We start from the raw sequence: 19,686 nt of genomic DNA, 5'->3' as shown, positions 1-19,686 counted from the left end.
TTAAAACAGAAAACGAAGAAAATTAATTAAAGCATTTATTACTTTACAGTTTGTCCCGAAAGACATATACTTACACACTTTTGTGTCCCTTGTATTTAATGTTGTCCTGTATTGTGCTTTGAAGCTTTTTTCTGTACACTGTACCACTGATCTTGAATGTAGATCTGGACCCAGCATGTCCTAAGAGAGAACTCTTTTAAAAAAGGTTCCTTCATAAAATTTTATGTGAATTTCCCCGTGGCAAATAAATACAATTTTTGAAAGCCACATTTGATAAGTGGACAAAGCTCAAGTGAATTACATCAGCATAGTTGTAACTCGCTGCATTTACTTACTGCAGTGTTTTTCAACCACTGTGCCACACTAGTGTGCCGTGAGATACAGTCTGGTGTGCCGTGGGAGATTATGCAGTTTCACCTATTTGGGTTAAAATATTTTTTGCAAACCAGTAATTATAATCCGCAAATAATGTGCCATTTTTGAGTGTCAGTGCTGTCTAGAGCTTGGCAGAGTAACCATGTTATACTCTTCCATATCAGTAGGTGGAAGCTGGTAGCTAATTGCTTTGTAGATTTCGGAAACACGTCGTGTGAGACGATGATGGTTTGTCGTGATCACAATATGCAGGCGACAGCGGGAGGCAGTGTGCAGGTAAAAAGGTGTCTAACGCTTAAATAAAAAAAAAAAGGTGATAGCCCCTAAGAAAAGGCCTTGAAGCTTAGGGATGGCTATGCAGAACGAAACTAAAACTGAACTGACTACAAAGTAAACAAAAATAGAATGCTGGACGACAGCAAAGACTTACAGAGACGGCGTCCACAAAGTACATCCGTACATGACAAGGGTACATCAACAATGTCCACACAAAAAAGGATAGCAACGACTCAAATATTCTTGATTACTAAAAAAAGCAGGTGTGGGGAATAGCACTCAAAGGAAGACATGAAACTGCAACAGGACAACACCAACAAAAAAGGAAACACCACCAAAATAGGAGCGCAAGACAAGAGCTAAAACACTATAAACGGGAGCACAACCAAAAACCTCCAAATAAGTCACGGCGTGATATGACAGGTGGCGACAGTACACCAGTGACGTGCGGTGAGGTTCATGACTGGTGAGGCACTGACTTCATCACAGTCAGATTTACAAACATATGAACCCTAAAGAGTATCTTATTCACCATTTGATTGGCAGCAGTTAACGGGTTATGTTTAAAAGCTCATACCAGCATTCTTCCCTGCTTGGCACTCAGCATCAAGGGTTGGAATTGGGAGTTAAATCACCAACAATTATTCCCGGGCGCGGCGCCGCTGCTGCCCACTGCTCCCCTCACCTCCCAGGGGGTGAAGAAGAGGATGGGTCAAATGCAGAGGACAAATTTCACCACACCTAGTGTGTGTGTGACAATCATTGGTACTTTAACTTAACTTTAACTTTACATACAAACTGTAGCACACAAAAAAGCACATTTAATTAAAAAAAAATGGTCTTACCTTTTACTTATAAGTGCGGGAACAGTGGTGTTGGTGTTGGAGGAGTTGTGAATGAATGAAATATGAAATCCATGCTGCAGTCTGCAAGTGTACCTAATGTTGTGTCCCTGCAGTTGTTCTCGGCTCCTCCGGCGCGAGCAATGTTGTTTTTGCACTTTTTGGCTTCTTGTTAAGTGACTTTTTTTGGGTGGATTCGGTCTTGCACGTGGAGGGTTTGGGTGTGGGCTTTGGTTGGTGTGGCGCTCCGGTCGCGGGGTGCACTCTGCTGCGAAGGTGCCTTAACCGGCACCAGGAGGCGGGGTTACGCGAGCCTCAGCCAGTGCGTCTTCGCAGCAGTTTTATGATTGCTCAGCACAAGAAATACTTTACACACATACAGTTGTTGACAAAATACACTGTACATTATATACCTCAGCTAACTAAACTATGGAAATGTATAATATAGTAGCAATACAGTCTCACTGCACAGTAGGCCAGCAGTTAGCCGAGTCCAGAATCCATGTTGCGGCACTGAGTGACGTGCCTCAACTGGCTGCTGTTCACCGCACCGTCTCTTCTCAGTATTTGAACGGCATATGTGAAAATTCAGCGATTTTGAATAAAAATAATCTAAAACTGGTGAAGTTAAATGGAAAATAACTTTATAGTATAATCACTGGATACATATAACAATTTAATACTTTTTTTTTCTTTTTACATTTTTTTTCTTTCCATGATGACAGGTGAGGCCCCGCCTCACCTGCCTCTAGTGACCGCACGTCACTGCAGTACACCTACTTTGAGACAAGAGCTATATTGATGCATGGTTGGTTATGGTTTAAAGTCATATCCAACAATTGCGACAACGACTTTTTATTGTCTATTGAGTTAATTTTTTTTATGATTCCTGCTGGTGGAATGAAAAAAATGTGACATGGCTCAAAAGGTTGACTTACTGGCTGCAGTCACTCTCCTGGCCGATAGAGGCGCTGTTCTATTACTTGTGAGACAACAAGCCGAAAGCGAGCCAACAAGGTCAGTGATCAAACATGGCGGCATGCACAATGATAAAGTCCGTGTGGAGCTCATTTACGGCGTTAAACTGTGGCGTTAGCAGCAATTTAAGTGCTATACATAGGATAACAGTACCGCAGTTGACGTCTTTAGTGACCCAGCGGAGAGGACTACGCCAAGGTGAGACTTTTAAACGCAGCGATGTTAGATGTAAACGGCTAATGCTAGCAAGCTAACAGTCTCTACATGTTTCTAACCTCTTGTTGAACAATATGGATTTTACAAAAGAACGTTATTTATCGCCTAAAAGAACGTTTGGATGCTACAAACATAGGTGACGTTTTCCACTGTTTTTTCTGCAGTCGTGGAAAAGCAAGAGGGTAACACTCTAACTGTAAGTACACACTTTTACTTAAAATGACATCTGTGAATGTCACGTCCATTACAATAGTAGTCTTGTTCATTTGGTCTAAAACGGTATATATATATATATATATATATATATATATATATATATATATATTTATATATATAGGGCTGGGCAATATGGCGTTTTTTTAATATCTCGATATTTTTAGGCCATATCGCGATATTTTGCCTTAGCCTTGAATTAACACTTGATGCATATAATCACAGCAGTATGATGATTCTATGTGTCTACATTAAAACATTCTTCTTCATACTGCGTTAATATATGCTCATTTTAAACTTTCAGGCAGAGAAGGAAATCACAACTAAGTCAATTTACTAAAACTGTATTTATTAAACAGTTATTAAACAGTGGCACAAACATTCATGTTATTTCCAAAACAGAAAGTGCAAGATTGTCAGAGACCTTTTAAAACAAGCTATTAGTGCACTTTTGTGCATGGTGTCACTAAGATGACTTATCAAAACAACACTAAATTAAAGTGCAATTTTTGTACAGAAAGCCACTACAATATTTTAAGAACATGATGTCACACAAGATATTTCAATAAGTGTCAAATAAAAATGAGCTGCATAATAGGAAATCAAATAGTGTTTGTCCTTCGCTATGTGGTAGGTTCCTGCGGACATTATCTCCTTTTGTTGTCGACTCTTTTTTTCATACGGTGTTGATCTGGAAATGTTTGCCTCGGCATTTTGATGGTGTGGGCGTGTGGCACCGAATGGAGATGTTGACATGCGGAGTAAGCACTCTTCATTCTCTAGCAGGTGACTTTTAAATGATGCTACATATTAGCAGTAATGCTACTTTTTGTAGAAATGCTTTTGCCCCACACTTGACAAATTACGGTTGTCTGTTCGACATATTCCCACTTGAAGCCAAACCACCGGCAGACGATGGACCCCTGCTGTTTTTCTTGGGAATTAATTCTTCCTTCATTTGTTACCAGATTCGCACCTTCTTTCTCTTGTATTACCACTCGCACCACAGCTAACGTTACCCATGACGCTACCTCTCTGCTCCGCGAGGGCGTATACGTATGTGACGTATGACGTGACAGTATGTGACGTATGCAGAAGGTGCGCTTGCTGTCTGTGAAAAGGAGACACAAGAAGGAGTGGGAAGAGCCTGTCGTGTAATGCCAGCAGCTAAAAGCAACTGCGTGAGAACGTATACTCGAATATCACGATAGAGTAATTTTCTATATCGCACAGAGACAAACCCGCGATATATCGCGTATATCGATATATCGCCCAGCCCTATATATATATATATATTTATTTATATATATATATATGTATGTATGTGTATCAGGGTGACAAATTGTAGTCAATTTGTTAGTTAGTTGGTTTATTATTTCTTCGGCTCAGTGGTCAACAAAATAAACAAACAGTTTGACATAAACAAACAGTTGTACATTCATAAATTGACAATGTTACCGACCGTTTAGGCTGAAGTTTAGCACTTATTTCGTCTAACCCTATAAACAATCTGAAATACAAGATGAGCTTCCTAGAAATATAACATTTTCTTTACACAACATAAACACTGTTCAAATATATACACAGTAAAGACGCGTGAAATATCCCTGTACACGTGTTGGTTTAACATTTGTACCAATAATATACTATATACAAACTAGAGTTGTCCGATAATGGCTTTTTTGCCGATATTTGATATTCCGATATTGTCCAAATCTTAATTACCGATACCGATATCATACTTGCCAACCCTCCCGAATTTTCCGGGAGACTCCCGAATTTCAGTGCCTCTCCCGAAAATCTCCCGGGACAACCATTCTCCCGAATTTCTCCCGATTTCCAGCCGGACTTGAGGCACGCCCCCTCCAGGTCCGTGCGGACCTGAGTGAGGACAGCCTGTCGTCACGTCCGCTTGGCCAACCAAAAAGTAACTACAGAACACTATACCGTGTTCTGTGGTTACTTTTTGGTTGGCCAACGGTTTACGCTGTATTGCGCACCCTGGCGGCAAGTGTGGGAGTCGGTTCTGAAGTATGAAGTAAAGAGACGTAACTTCATCACCTCGCCTGGTTATTGACTCCAACCCAGAATATTACACTGCCCATACCTACGCTCCTTCAAAGGCTGTGCTACTGGCTGCAAAGCATTGCACTTTCAAATACAACAATGAGTAGAGAGGAGTGTTATGTGTGTATATGTGTAAATAAATGAACACTGAAATTCAAGTATTTATTTTATTTATTTATATATATAGCTAGAAATCACTGAAAGTCTAGTACCGGTATGTATTTTATATATATATATATATATATATATATGAAATACTTGAATTTCAGTGAATTCTAGCTATAAATATACTCCTCCCCCTACGTCCGTGTACACAGCGGCGTTTTAAAAAGTCATAAATTTTACTTTTTGAAACCGATACCGATAATTTTGAAACCGATACCGATAATTTCCGATATTAAATTTTAAAGCATTTATCGGCCGATAATATCGGCAGTCCATCCATTTTCTACCGCTTGTCCCTTTTGGGGTCGCGGGGGGTGCTGGATTCCATTATTATTTATATTCCACATTGATCATAGGATTAACTACTGTGTTTTTTAAATGTGTTTTTTAAATGTGTGAATGGAACTGGAATTTGTTATTGATGGAGTTCATATTTAATGATTTAGATCAGGTGAGAGCATAACAATAATTAATGAGGTAGTTAAAGTACCAATGATTGTCACGCACACTAGGTGTGGTAAAATTAACCTCTGCATTTGACCCATCCCCTTGTTCCACCCCTTGGGAGGTGAGGGGAGCAGTGAGCAGCAGCGGTGGCCGAGCTCGGGATTCATTTTGGTGATTTAACCCCCAATTCCAACGTGTGATGCTGAGTGGGAGGTAATTGGTCCAATTTTTATAGTCTTTGGTATGACTCGGCCGGGGTTTGAACTCACAACCCACTGATCTCAGGGCGGACACTCTAGTCAAGTCAACTTTATTTATATAGCACGTTTACAACAACTTTTAAATTGAACCAAAGTGCTTTACAGGTTAAAAAAAAAGCATAGAACAAAAAACAAAACATAACAAAAAACAAACAAAGAACATAAACAATGAATGAGCTGAACAAGAGAGTGCAAAAGCAATACGGTAAAAGGGGTCGAATAAAAAGTAAAAAAATCCTAATCTCTAACCACAAGGCCACTAAGCAGGTGATACTTATAAGCAAGACAACTCAGCGTAAGACTACCAAACGTTGATATGACAAAGCAAATCATTTGAAAATGTAATTTGTGGTCCACATCATTAAGTATGGATGAATTAAAGGGACAATCTCTGTCAGATTGAAGGGAAAATCCTGGATAATCCAGCTGTGCCGCAACCTCCAAACCCTGCAGCCAAGTGTCCTATTTACAGATGGAACCTGCAAAACAAATACAACTACACGGTAAATAAATATACATCACTCACAAAAGGAAAGTAATGTACAGCTTTTGTAGTTTGTGTTTTTGCGCAACTTTGTATTTGTGGTAATGATTAAATTCTTGGTTTTCTTTTTGTCATGGTCTACTAGGATGTGGTGCTGCTCAGTCAGTTCATCAATTCAGATGGAGGGATGCTGCCCAGAAAAATCACTGGCTTATGTCTTGAGGAGCATCGCAAGATTGTCGTGTGTGTAAAGATGGCTCACAGAGCAGGTTTGTTACCGTTCGTTTACAATTAAAACCTTGTTTTGACATCAAGTAAACAAATTGACCATTTTTGTTGTGGTCCCAGGTCTGCTTCCTGACCACAGGCCCATACTTCCAGAGGGCCATGTCCCAAAGCCCAAGCCACAACTCAACAGGTGATGTGTTTATTGTTGGTCTCTCAAATGATAGCTTTTTTAAATCAGATTGATTACATTTTGGAATTTGGACTATTCACACAGGTTATTACTTGCTTGCATAATTACAATTAATTTAAGAAAATATCTCTATTTGTACACAAATGCAATTTTATTGTCAGAGTGTCACCCAGGAACGTTTTTAAGCAATTGAATGCATGTCATTTATTTTCACAAATCATGGAAACAGTTTTATCTAAAGTTCTTTCAGGCTGTTTTTTAGAGTGAAATTTGCCAGCGAATACACCAGTCCATCTCCTCGCTCATTTTTGCACTGACTTATACATTGATCTGATCACTGACTGTGTAAGTGTTAAGGTAAAATAGCTTGTGATGTCAAAATAAATTGCATTATTAATCAAAGTGTGTACATGATTTAATGCGATTAGTTTTTGTGATTAAACACATGAGTTACCTCGTTTATTTTGACAGCCTTAGTTTAATATTTTAAACAGTTTTTTGCCATTGCCTAAACAAAATGCTTGTTCTTCTGTTTCTCCTGTGCAGATACCTGACCTGCTGGTCCGTCAAGTCTGTCAAGCCCATTTATAAACGAGGACTGAAGTGGTGCAAGAAGCACATGCAAGTTGGAAGCCCGCTGCTCAAAAACAATGTGCGTTACGGTCCCAAGCCCCTTCATATTAAACAATGAAAGACACTAAGCCTCCACCAAATTTCTTTTTAACTATGTATATATAGTACTTATTTTTGTTCATTAAGGTGCGTAACCCTTTCAATGATTCACAAGCGGCCCCACTTAAACCATATTTACTTTTTTTATTGCCAAAAAGCTCTAAGAGTGAACTTAAAGTGACATCATGGAAGGAAAATTAGGTGTTTGAGTTATCAAATAACATTTACCAAATTTTTTTTCAATAACTTATAACATTTGTCACTTTTTAAAGCAGGGGTGTCAAACTGGTTTTCAATGAGGCCCACATAGCAGTTACGGTTGCCCTCAGAGGGCCGCTTTTAACAATGTGAATATACATGTGTACAAACCCCGTTTCCATATGAGTTGGGAAATTGTGTTAGATGTAAATATCAATCAATCAATCAATCAATCTTTATTTATATAGCCCTAAATCACAAGTGTCTCAAAGGGCTGCACAAGCCACAACGACATCCTCGGTACAAAGCCCACATACGGGCAAGGAAAAACTCACCCCAGTGGGACGTCGATGTGAATGACTATGAGAAACCTTGGAGAGGACCGCATATGTGGGTAACCCCCCCCCTCTAGGGGAGACCGAAAGCAATGGATGTCGAGTGGGTCTGACATAATATTGTGAGAGTCGAGTCCATAGTGGATCCAACATACCGTAATAGTAAGAGTCCAGTCCATAGTGGGGCCAGCAGGACACCATCCCGAGCGGAGACGGGTCAGCAGCGCAGAGATGTTCCCAGCCGATGCACAGGCGAGCGGTCCACCCCGGGTCCCGACTCTGGACAGCCAGCACTTCATCCATGGCCACCGGACCTGTGCCCCCTCCCCCCTCAAGGAAAAGGGGAGCAGAGGAGAAAAGAAAAGAAACGGCAGATCAACTGGTCTAACAGGGGGGCTATTTAAAGGCTAGAGTATACAAATGAGTTTTAAGATGGGACTTAAATGCTTCTACTGAGGTAGCATCTCTAATTGTTACCGGGAGGGCATTCCATAGTACTGGAGCCCGAATAGAAAACGCTCTATAGCCCGCAGACTTTTTTTGGGCTCTGGGAATCACTAATAAGCCGGAGTTCTTTGAACGCAGATTTCTTGCCGGGACATATGGTACAATGCAATCGACAAGATAGGACGGAGCTAGACCGTGTAGTATTTTATACGTAAGTAGTAAAACCTTAAAGTCACATCTTAAGTGCACAGGAAGCCAGTGCAGGTAAGCCAGTATAGGCGTAATATGATCAAACTTTCTTGTTCTTGTCAAAAGTCTAGCAGCCGCATTTTGTACCAACTGTAATTTTTTAATGCTAGACATAGGGAGACCCGAAAATAATACGTTACAGTAGTCGAGACGTAACGAACGCATGAATAATGATCTCAGCGTCGCTAGTGGATAAAATAGAACGAATTTTAGCGATATTACGGAGATGAAAGAAGGCCGTTTTAGTAACACTCTTAATGTGTGATTCAAACGAGAGAGTTGGGTCGAAGATATATATATATATATAAATATAAACAGAATACAATGATTTGCAAATCATTTTCAACCCATATTCAGTTGAATATGCTACAAAGACAACATATTTGATGTTCAAACTGAGAAACATTTTTTTTTTTGCAAATAATCATTAACTTTAGAATTTGATGCCAGCAACACGTGACAAAGAAGTTGGGAAAGGTAGCAATAAATACTGATAAAGTTGAGGAATGCTCATCAAACACTTATTTGGAACATCTCACAGGTGTGCAGGCTAATTGGTAACAGGTGGGTGCAATGATTGGGTATAAAAACAGCTTCCCAAAAAATGCTCAGTCTTTCACAAGAAAGGATGGGGCGAGGTACACCCCTTTGTCCACAACTGCGTGAGCAAATAGTCAAACAGTTTAAGAACAATGTTTCTCAAAGTGCAATTGCAAGAAATTTAGGGATTTCAACATCTACGGTCCATAATATCATCAAAAGTTTCAGAGAATCTGGAGAAATCACTCCACGTAAGAGGCATGGCCGGAAACCAACATTGAATGACCGTGACCTTCGATCCCTCAGACGGCACTGTATCAACAACCGACATCAATCTCTAAAGCATACTTGCCAACCCTCCCGGATTTTCCGGGAGACTCCCGAAATTCAGCGCCTCTCCCGAAAACCTCCCGGGACAAATTTTCTCCCGACACATCGGCTCAGGAACACTTCAGAAAACCACTGTCACTAAATACAGTTCGTCGCTACATCTGTAAGTGCAAGTTAAAGCTCTACTATGCAAAGCGAAAGCCATTTATCAACAACATCCAGAAACGCCGCCGGCTTCTCTGGGTCCGAGATCATCTAAGATGGACTCATGCAAAGTAGAAAAGTGTTCTATGGTCTGACGAGTCCATATTTCAAATTGTTTTTGGAAATATTCGACATCGTGTCATTCGGACCAAAGGGGAAGCGAACCATCCAGACTGTTATCGACGCAAAGTTGAAAAGTCAGCATCTGTGATGGTATGGGGGTGCATTAGTGCCCAAGGCATGGGTAACTTACACATACTGTATGTGAAGGCACCATTAATGCTGAAATACATACAGGTTTTGGGACAACATATGCTGCCATCTAAGCGTCGTCTTTTTCATGGACGCCCCTGCTTATTTCAGCAAGACAATGCCAAGCCACATTCAGCACGTGTTACAACAGCGTGGCTTCGTGAAAAAAGAGTGCGGGTACTTTCCTGGCCCGCCTGCAGTCCAGACCTGTCTCCTATCGAAAATGTGTGGCGCATTATGAAGCGTAAAATACGACAGTGAAGACACCGGACTGTTGCTCTACATAAAACAAGAATGGGAAAGAATTCCACTTTCAAAGCTTCAACAATTAGATTCCTCAGTTCCCAATCGTGTATTGAGTGTTGTTAAAAGAAAAGGTGATGTAACACAGTGGTGAACATGCCCTTTCCCAACTACTTTGGCATGTGTTGCAGCCATGAAATTCTAAGTTAATTATTATTTGCAAAAAAAAAAAAAAAGTTTATGAGTTTGAACATCAAACATCTTGTCTTTGTAGTGCATTCAACTGAATATGGGTTGAAAAGGATTTGCAAATCATTGTATTCCGTTTATATTTACATCTAACACAATTTCCCAACTCATATGGAAACGGGGTTTGTATATACAGTATATATAATACATTAACTGTATATATTTTTTAACATAAGCTGCAAAAAAAATATTTACATTTTACTTTAAAAACTGGCAGCTCAGTCACCAGAATTTTACAGTAAAAGCAGTGGGGTCTTTTTACAGCATATAAACAAATTTAATAAATAGAATGGAATTGAAAAACAATACCACGGTTTTTAGCGGGAAAATTTAAGCAACAGAACTGCCTTTTTTTCTACTGTAAAATTTTGTTTTAATGTTTTTGTTTTTATTGTATTAAGAAAAAGACAGTACCAAAGTTGATTTTACGGTAAAAAAAACCTCAAGTCGGCGGAATTTAACCGTAAAATCTATTGTCAATTTTACAGTGTACAATTAGTACATAAGTCAAGTACAGTATTTCTTTATTTTAACAAAAAATATTTTTGGAATTCATGATAATATAATATTTTGATGAGATAGGCTCCAGCACCCCCCGCGACCCCGAAAAGGACAAGCGGTAGAAAATGATGGATGAATTTCAAAAAAGTATGCAATTGCATGCAGTACATTATTTTGAACGTCAAAAGGGAAATAACAAATATATTTAGAAAGAAAAGATTAAGCATTTTATTTACGCATATTATTTCCAGGCTTTCGCGGGCCACATAAAATAATGTGGCGGGCCAGATTTGGCGTCGGGCCTTGAGTTTGAGACCTGTGCTTTAAAATAAACATATTTTAAAGCATGAAGGGTAGGTCCAAGTTCTTGGTTCCGTATCCAATATAGCCAAATCCGTGCAGCGGTGTCATGGGTACGTGGTAGAAGGTCAGGCCCAACCACAGCAGGCTGCGGATCACACACACTTTGTTGGCACCTTCAAACTGGAGACTCCATGATCCTATACATACATGCACACAAGGACTTTAACAGTGCCGACTCTTTATAGACACAGCAGTTTTTCTTGTGTTACCTTTTGGAATGTCTTCACTCAGTGGATCTAGGAAGTCTAAGGCAGGGTTCAACTCAGCCATCTCCAGGAGGGACTTCTTTTTCAGGGTCTTAGGTTGAGCAAAATGAAGAAAGTGTTCTAGTTTCCCGGCTTGAGAGTAAGAAAGTCCTAAGGGACACATCACATTTATTTTCAAGTAAATGTTCATGTATATGGTTAAAAAAAAAAGTGAGACAAAGTCACCGCCAAAGCTACGGTTGATATGGACCACTCCGTGCGTGCTGGTGATGAAGGCACCTCGTGGTACCACAGACGCTTCCTCGTTGATGAGGTGAACCGTCACAGCGAGTCTGGTTTCCTCTGTCACTTTGTTCTAAACATACCAAAAGAAACCATAATCGCATGAAAATCTATAGGTTCATCTGAAGAAGAGGGGTGTTCACAAGCCTTGTAATCCTTGACATGTTAGGAGCACCACTGCAAGGAAGCTCAAGAAGGTCTTGAGTGATCATACTCACTGTCGACTCTTCGGCCGTGCCGTCAAGTCTGTCTCCCTGCTTTGGTTCGTACACAAAAGACGGGTCACCTTCGAATCGGCCCTTCGCCGTTTTGGAGACGTCCTCAATCATTGCCGTTGTGGTGGTGGGGATCAGGAACCAGTCAATGCAGTTGAAGCTGGAGACCCCAACATCGTAATACAGAATAATTATAGCATCAGTAAAGTTCTGTTGATCTGCATTGTAGGCTTCTTTCTATTGTGTTTATTTTCACAAATATTTTGTGTTGGTACATTATATTATTTTAACATATTCGGATAATAGGAGGGCAAAAACTATTCGAATGAGAGCCAGTAAGTAGTTTTTGCTGTTTTTAGTTAAGGGAATAATGTATTGTTTTTGTATACTGTTGTATATTAGTAAACAGTAACTAAATACGTTTGTTGCTAAAACATGTTTTTGTTGGACTAAAATATTCGTCATAGTTTTAATTAAAGGTAAAATCACAAAAAAATCTAATGTGCCGTATGGACACACCTAATAGAACAGTGTTTTTCAACCTTTCCTGAGCCGAGGCACATTTTTTTTCATTGAAAAAATCCCGAGGCACACCACCAGCAGAAAACATTAAAAAAAAAGAAACCCATCAGCCGATATTGACAATAAAAAGTAGTTCTCGCAATTGTTGGATATGAATTCCAACCATAACCAAGCATGCATCACTATAGCTCTTGTCTCAAAGTAGGTGTACTGTCACGATCTGTCACATCACGTTGTGACTTATTTGGAGTTTTTTGGTGTTTTCCTGTGTGTAGTGTTTTAGTTCTTGTCTTATATAGCGCATTTTTTCTCTCTTGTGACTCAAAGCGGTATAGCTCGGTTGGTAGAGTGGCCGTGCCAGCAACTTGAGGGTTCCAGGTTCGATCCCAGCTTCTGCAATCCTAGTCACTGCCGTTGTGTCCTTGGGCAAGACACTTATTACCCACCTGCTCCCAGTGCCACCCACACAGGTTTAAATGTAACTTAGATATTGTGTTTCACTATGTAAAACGCTTTGAGTCACTAGAGAAAAAGCGCTATATAAATATAATTCACGTTTTACGCTCCTATTTTGGTGTTGATTGTCATGTCATTTGTGGACGCCGTCTGCTCCACACGCTGTAAGTCTTTCTAGAGATGCGCGGTTTGCGGACACAACCGCGGAGTCCGCGGATTATCCGCGGATCGGGCGGATGAAATAAAAAAAAATAAGATTTTATCCGCTCGCGGGTCGGGTCGGGCGGATTAATTAGATTTTTTTTTTTTTTTTTTTTTTTTTGCGGGTGGCAGTTAAACCAATTGGGAAATATATATACATAGTTAAATGTTGTTACCCACATACGAAAAACGAGCAGGCACCTGCTGCATATGCCACAACAGAAGAAAAAAAAAAAGAGATGGACACTTTTACGGAGCGGAGAAGGCCCCCGACGCCTCGCCGGGGTCCGGGACCGAGGCCCCTTCCCCCGAGAGGGCCCCACCGGGAGCCGTAGCTGAGGCGATCCGCGAGAAGGGCCTGACGCACGTCCAGGGTCACTACCGCGCCCACCGCACCGACACCCCGCCTCGTCCGCTTTCGACGCGGCCGGCGTCACGCGCAGCAGGTAAGCAGCTTACCTGCCCGCCACCCCCGTGGCCGGGGGCTCGTAACATGGGTCACTCCGCGCGCTCCGCCCGCGCAGCTTACCTGCTTGCCACCCCTGTTGCCGGGGGCGCGTAAAAGGGGTCACTCTGCGCTCAGTGCGCTCACGAAAGGGGTGGGGCTCACCCTGGTTGATATAGAGAGCAGGACAGTGGCCATGGAATTTCATTTAAGGTTTGTGATAAACCATCAAACTCATTCGTTAAAAGGACTCTATAGTAATATAAGGCGAATTTTTCTGGACATTATCATGCAAGAAAAGTTTATTTTTGGGATCGCGATCACCGCGTAATGATTTTTAAAGGTTGCATTACATTATTAACTGTCCCATGTGATCAGCCAGTGCAATTGGAAGTCCATGCTCAATTATTGCCTCCGTAAATAAAACTTCGGCATTTATCACATCCAAAGAATCTGTTTGGGCGACGAAAAACGTTGAAAGTTTTCCACTTGTATCGCTAGCAACGGCATTAGACTTGTGTTTTTTTGTCCCAACGTGGTCTTTTACATCGCTAATTCCTCCGTGTCCGATCGAAAAATCTTGTCTGCACAAGGTGCAATTCGCGTAGTTTTCACCCTTTTTTTTTTTTAAAATTAATATTAGATATATAACAACGGGCGGATGGCGGGCGGATGCAGTTCAGATCAAACGTTACATCGGGTGGATGGCGGATGGTTGACGACTTTCTGACGCGGTTGCGGATGAGATAAATTGCCTATCCGCGCATCTCTACTTTGCTGTCGTCCAGCATTCTGTTTTTGTTTACTTTGCAGCCAGTTCAGTTTAGTTTTGCCTTTTCTTAGCGGCACTCGCCTTTTGTTTATTTTTGGTTTAAGCATTAGACACCTTTTTACCTGCAAACCATTGTCGTCGTTCCCCACATCTACAAAGCAATTAGCTACCTGCTGCCACCTCCTGGTATGGAAGAGTATTACACGGTTACTCTGCCGAGCTCTCGACAGTACAGACACTCAACAATGGCACATTTATAATTACTGGTTTGCAAAAAATATTTTGAACCCAATTAGGTGAAATTACATAATCTCCCACGGCACACCAGACAATATCTCACGGTACACTAGTGTGCCGCGGCACAGTGGTTGAAAAACACTGCAATAGAAGGTTTACCTGTAGAAATGCTGCGTGTCCTTCAGCTCATCATCCCTCCTCCCTTGAGCGATAAAGTAATGCTCTTTTAATCCGAGTATTTTGCCCCAAAACAGCACCCGGTTGAATTTGTAGTTCTTCTTCACGATAATCAGAGAAGTTTGCAGAGCTGCCCTTTGCTCAGAGTTCAAAATGCACCCGCTGCCAGCAACCTGCTCCAGCGAGTAGGATAACGAACTGGCGTCCATGATGGTTTAACGTAATGAGCAATAGTGTTGCTGTCAATTAGTTTGCTGGCTAACACAAGCCAACACTTCCGGACATTCCTTTCGGTCACCTTAGTGTCAATAAACCGAGTCGTCACACATTCCTATAAATTACTTCGTCTTTTGCGTCGTTGTCTGGTTTAACTTGCCGATGAACTCATTGAGCGTCATTTGTCCGCGTACTTCCTGGTTGCTATAGCAACGTTTAAACAAAGCATCTGATTGGTAGGCGCGTGTCACCTGCACCTGACGTCACGTCAGAACGGTTAAATATTAAAAATGGCGCCCATAGAAGCGTTGCACGAATTAAAAGGTAAGCAAACCTCAACTACACACTGTAAATTAGCGTTCGGCTTTCATTCCCACGTACATTAAAACGTTCAGAAGGTGCTATTCAACTATTGTTCCCAGAAAGTAACTCTTAAGGACAAGGGCTGTTTTTTTGAGCAAATGTGCCACCCGTAAAAACAAATTTGCTACCTAACGTCACTGAGCATGCGCACGCATGCGCATCAACGCTAAAGGTTTCCTTAACAAAATAACCATTGTATTTAAGGTAAAAAAATAATTCCTATATACATAGTTTTCACGCCCGACTGATTTCCCATGATGCTCCGCGCGATCCGCCATTTTGAAAGGCAAGCGCACCGGTACAACATCAGCAAATTCATATATACGAACCCGTTCACAAACGTATGCATAATGGCCGAGAAACCAGCAAAAAAGAAGTATAAAGAAGGCTTGGACAACCAGACGTTGGAAAGATACAACCAGAAGACACAATGCATAGGCGTTGACCCGTACGAAGTGCCGAAACAAAGTTTCACGTATGACCACAAATGCCTCCCGGCCATAACGTACATAGACATTTTGAACTACCTCGTCAATTACACCAGTGCCTATACAATGGAGGAATTGAGGGCATTCAAGTCTCTGGAGGCGTACAACCAGTTTATTAACGGATGGGTCAGCGACGTTAAAAGCATGACTGCAAACGAGAAAGTGCTTGTAGTGGGCAGGGTATGTATATATAACGTACATTAAAACCATGTGTTTAGCGAGGACACGTCGGACTCCTTAGGATAAGGGGAGTCTGCCCAAGCCTGTCCTCTCCCATCCACTTATATTTATTTATATATGTGATAAATTTGTTAATTTTATATTCGTGTACAAGCAACCTGGGCTGAGATGGGCGCTATATATCCTGAGGGGGGGGGGCTTTCGCTTTCGTGGTCCATCCCATAAAGGGCTTCGAGAATAGCAAATTGACAAAAAAATAAACAATACATCGTTCTAAAATGTTTAATAAACAGATTGAGACGTAATCCTACCTGTTACAAAGTGATCAGAACATATTTTGGAATGTTGAGATGGCTCCTCTTTCCTGTTGATGCTTGCCAACCACAAGCGTCGTCTCTCCTCGCTGATTTTCCTTGTCTGTTCTCCTTCGTTGTGTCTAATTTTAGGAATACTGAAAAATCCTCGCTGCACTGATCCATCCCGTCGATTTGTACATCCATTCACCCAACAGGAAATAACCATTATGCGCCTTTCACCAGTGTTTGCTCGAAGCTATTGTCAATAATCGTGAAGCGTGTCAACTAGGCCAGGTGTGTTTTGTTTGCCTCCCAAGATGGCGGATGACCCGGGTTAACCCGGATGTGTGACGTCACGTAAACACCATGTATTGTGGTTATTTTTAGGAAACTAACCAAAAAAAACCGGTGTAAATATTGATTAACCTGAAATGCATGGCTGGCTGTATGCCGGTGACAGAATGAATGTCAACAATGAGTATTTTGACAAGCTCATATATGAATGATAATAAAAACTACAAAAGCACTTGTTCGAGGACCTATTCTGTATATCTTCTGCAAGTTTCATCAAAATCTGTCCATTACTACTGTTGCTAACTATCGGATAATGCAACTGGCTACAATTTTTTAATGAACTTTTCCCTTTATCAGTCTTATTTTGTATATTCAAAAAAAAAAACAGCGTCCTATATAATAGACATTTGATTTTGGTCTATTTTATTAATTACAGGAGCGCTCTGCTTTTTTTAAGGACCCTCTGCTAGCTATTTAAAGCTAATCAAAGATCAATTTTATGACCATGAATTGATTAACGTGGACCCCGACTTAAACAAGTTGAACATCTTATTTGGGTGTTACCATTTAGTGGTCAATTGTACGGAATATGTACTGTACTGTGTAAACTGTACTGTTTCATATAATGTATTCTCTTCCTTTGTAATCTACTAATAAAAGTTTAAATCAATCCAAAAAAAACGCACTCTAGTGTTATTAGGAATCTGCTGCAAAAATGCGAGTCTCACAAGTGTTTTAACTGAACTTGAATAGCCCAAATGATAAAAAAACAGATGACCTAGAATGCAACCTTGAGGAACACAAGTATAACTAAAGATGTTGAACACATGACTACTGACTGCATCTGAAGTAAACAATTGCTACAGCAACAGCTTAGTTCGGGGGTCAGCAACCTGCGGTTCTTTAGCGCCGCCCTAGTGGCTCCCTGGACCTCTTTCAGAGATTTGTGAAAATGGAAAAAGATTAATATAATGAATATAAAGATTAATATATTTTCCGTAGGAGAATAGACATGACACAAACCTCCCTAATTGTTAGAAATCCCATTGTTTATATTAAAATTATATTAATATTAATATTTAATATTATATTAAAATTAGGGACGGCGTGGCGCAGTGGGAGAGTGGCCGTGCGCAACCCGAGGGTCCCTGGTTCAATCCCCACCTAGTACCAACCTCGTCATGTCCGTTGTGTCCTGAGCAAGACACTTCACCCTTGCTCCTGATGGGTGCTGGTTAGCGCCTTGCATGGCAGCTCCCTCCATCAGTGTGTGAATGTGTGTGTGAATGGGTAAATGTGGAAGTAGTGTCAAAGCGCTTTGAGTACCTTGAAGGTAGAAAAGCGCTATACAAGTACAACCCATTTATCATTTATTATTTAAACATGCTTAACTGATGAGAGTATTGGGCAAGCACCGTTTTGTCCTACTAATTTCAGCGATCCTTGAACTCATCGTAGTTGGTTTACATGTACAACTTTCTCAGATGCTGCCACAGAAAGACGTGTTTTATGTCACTCCTTCTTTGTCCACCAAACGTTTTTTGCTGTGCGTGAATGCACAAAGGTGAGCTTTGTTGATTTTATTGACTTGTTAATCAGGCATATTTGGTCAGTGCATGACTGCAAGCTAATCGATGCTAACATGCTATTTAGACTAGCTGTATATACATATTGCATCATTATGCCTCGTTTGTAGGTATATTTGAGCTCATTTAATATGCTGTACTTATGTCCTTTGTGTATTTAAATTATATTTGCATGTCTCATGATACATTATCTGTATGTAGTATTGGCTGCATTTCAGATAGTTGTTTGTGTGCTATGTTGGGCCAGACCACAGCAAACATTACCCAGCTTGCAAAGATTGTAATAAATCCATTAGAAGAAGACAGCCTGCAGTTTCCTTTAACTTGGACACACACATCTATACATTTGGCCATTCTGAGACAGTAATTTCCGGAAGTTATCTCATCCTGTGAGAAGCCTCCATTTTACTAATGATTTCCAATGTTGCAAAAATGTGTAGAATAAAAATTAGAATACTACATTTCTACAAACGAAGATTTGTGTCAGCCTTTGATAGTAGGCTAATATAGCTAATATAGACACTTACATCATGTGTTGCCTTCATTATAACACTTACATAAGTCTTTAAATTTTTTGCAGCTCCAGACAGATTGTTTTTTTGTATTTTTGGTCCAATTTGGCTCTTTCAACGTTTTGTGTTGCCGACCTCTGCCTTAGTTACATAAATCACATGACGAAGAAAAAGTGTAACTGCCAAAAAGGAGAGGACTGCCTTGAGAAACACATCAGTTACGTAAATCACAAGTTTGTTAGTTCAAATGTCAATGCAAGGTGTCCATGTGTTTCTCGTGGTCCAAGTTCCTTTATACAACAGGAGCACTCCAGTGTTTTTAGGAATTGGCTGCAAACATGTTTATCTCTCAAAGTTTTGAACTGAACTGGTGTAATTCTCAAGCCGGATTTGGCTCCGGGCCGTTAGTTGAACATCCCTGTCATACATACTGTAGGTGCTTGAGATCAAGACAGCAGGTTGGTCATTTGACCCATGACAACGCCACTGGTTGGCTGTTTCAAACACATCACGTGACATCCAATAAGACGCCGTTGTGCGGGGGCTCTGATGAAAGCTAATGTTAACCAGAATCGTCACGCAGGTGTTTGTTTTCAATCATTATTCATGATGGTTGTTTTGAAATCAAACCAAAATTATATCCCCTCTGAGTTTAAATGTATCTATTTTTCCTTTTAAAGGCTGTGTTCTCCAAAACCAGTTAGCGTTTCAACAAATTGACAGGTTAGTGAGTATACAGGATACACATACATAAATCCATATAAATACAACCAATGTAATTTCAACAAAAACAGTGAATTTTTGTTTTATGTATGATAAAAATCTTTCTACATCTTTTATTGTAGATTCTGTGTGGTGGATGAGGGAAGATGGAGGCATGCTAGCAACACTTTTTCAGCATCTATGGTAAGTCC

The 19,686-nt window shown here is 40.6% G+C and overlaps 2 protein-coding genes and 1 long non-coding RNA gene across 4 annotated transcripts in view; 2 read left to right on the top strand and 1 right to left on the bottom strand.

Annotated features, from left to right (window-relative positions):
- The first annotated feature begins 2,471 nt into the window (after positions 1 to 2,471).
- On the top strand, positions 2,472 to 7,438 carry mrps18a (mitochondrial ribosomal protein S18A). The gene is made up of 6 exons (XM_061929695.2): positions 2,472 to 2,669; positions 2,852 to 2,883; positions 6,238 to 6,342; positions 6,469 to 6,592; positions 6,672 to 6,741; positions 7,288 to 7,438. Exons 1-6 carry the CDS (start codon positions 2,525 to 2,527, stop codon positions 7,430 to 7,432), a joined length of 621 nt encoding a protein of 206 aa, XP_061785679.1. The 5' UTR covers positions 2,472 to 2,524; the 3' UTR covers positions 7,433 to 7,438.
- A 3,727-nt stretch (positions 7,439 to 11,165) lies between these two features.
- Positions 11,166 to 15,453, bottom strand: rsph9 (radial spoke head component 9). Its single transcript, XM_061929796.2, has 5 exons — positions 14,820 to 15,453; positions 12,031 to 12,187; positions 11,756 to 11,885; positions 11,534 to 11,680; positions 11,166 to 11,461 (listed from the first exon to the last, which is right to left on the bottom strand). The coding sequence occupies exons 1-5, from the start codon at positions 15,044 to 15,046 to the stop codon at positions 11,301 to 11,303; spliced, it is 822 nt and encodes a 273-aa protein (XP_061785780.1). The 5' UTR covers positions 15,047 to 15,453; the 3' UTR covers positions 11,166 to 11,300.
- Positions 15,321 to 19,686, top strand: part of LOC133576512 (uncharacterized) — a 15,473-nt gene continuing 11,107 nt past the window's right edge. Inside the window, exons 1-3 of one of the 2 annotated variants that reach the window (XR_009811644.1) lie at positions 15,321 to 15,377; positions 19,453 to 19,495; positions 19,618 to 19,678. This is a non-coding gene — a long non-coding RNA (uncharacterized lncRNA). Of the gene's footprint in view, positions 15,378 to 15,648; positions 16,085 to 19,452; positions 19,496 to 19,617; positions 19,679 to 19,686 lie in introns of those variants that run through there. The other variant, XR_012049315.1, reaches the window with a different exon arrangement.

Source organism: Nerophis lumbriciformis, linkage group LG34 (genome assembly GCF_033978685.3).
Source record: "Nerophis lumbriciformis linkage group LG34, RoL_Nlum_v2.1, whole genome shotgun sequence".
In the NCBI taxonomy this organism is placed as follows: domain Eukaryota; kingdom Metazoa; phylum Chordata; class Actinopteri; order Syngnathiformes; family Syngnathidae; genus Nerophis; species Nerophis lumbriciformis.
The sequence above is the reverse complement of the archived record's forward strand: the minus strand, read 5'-3'. Positions and strand labels throughout refer to the sequence as shown.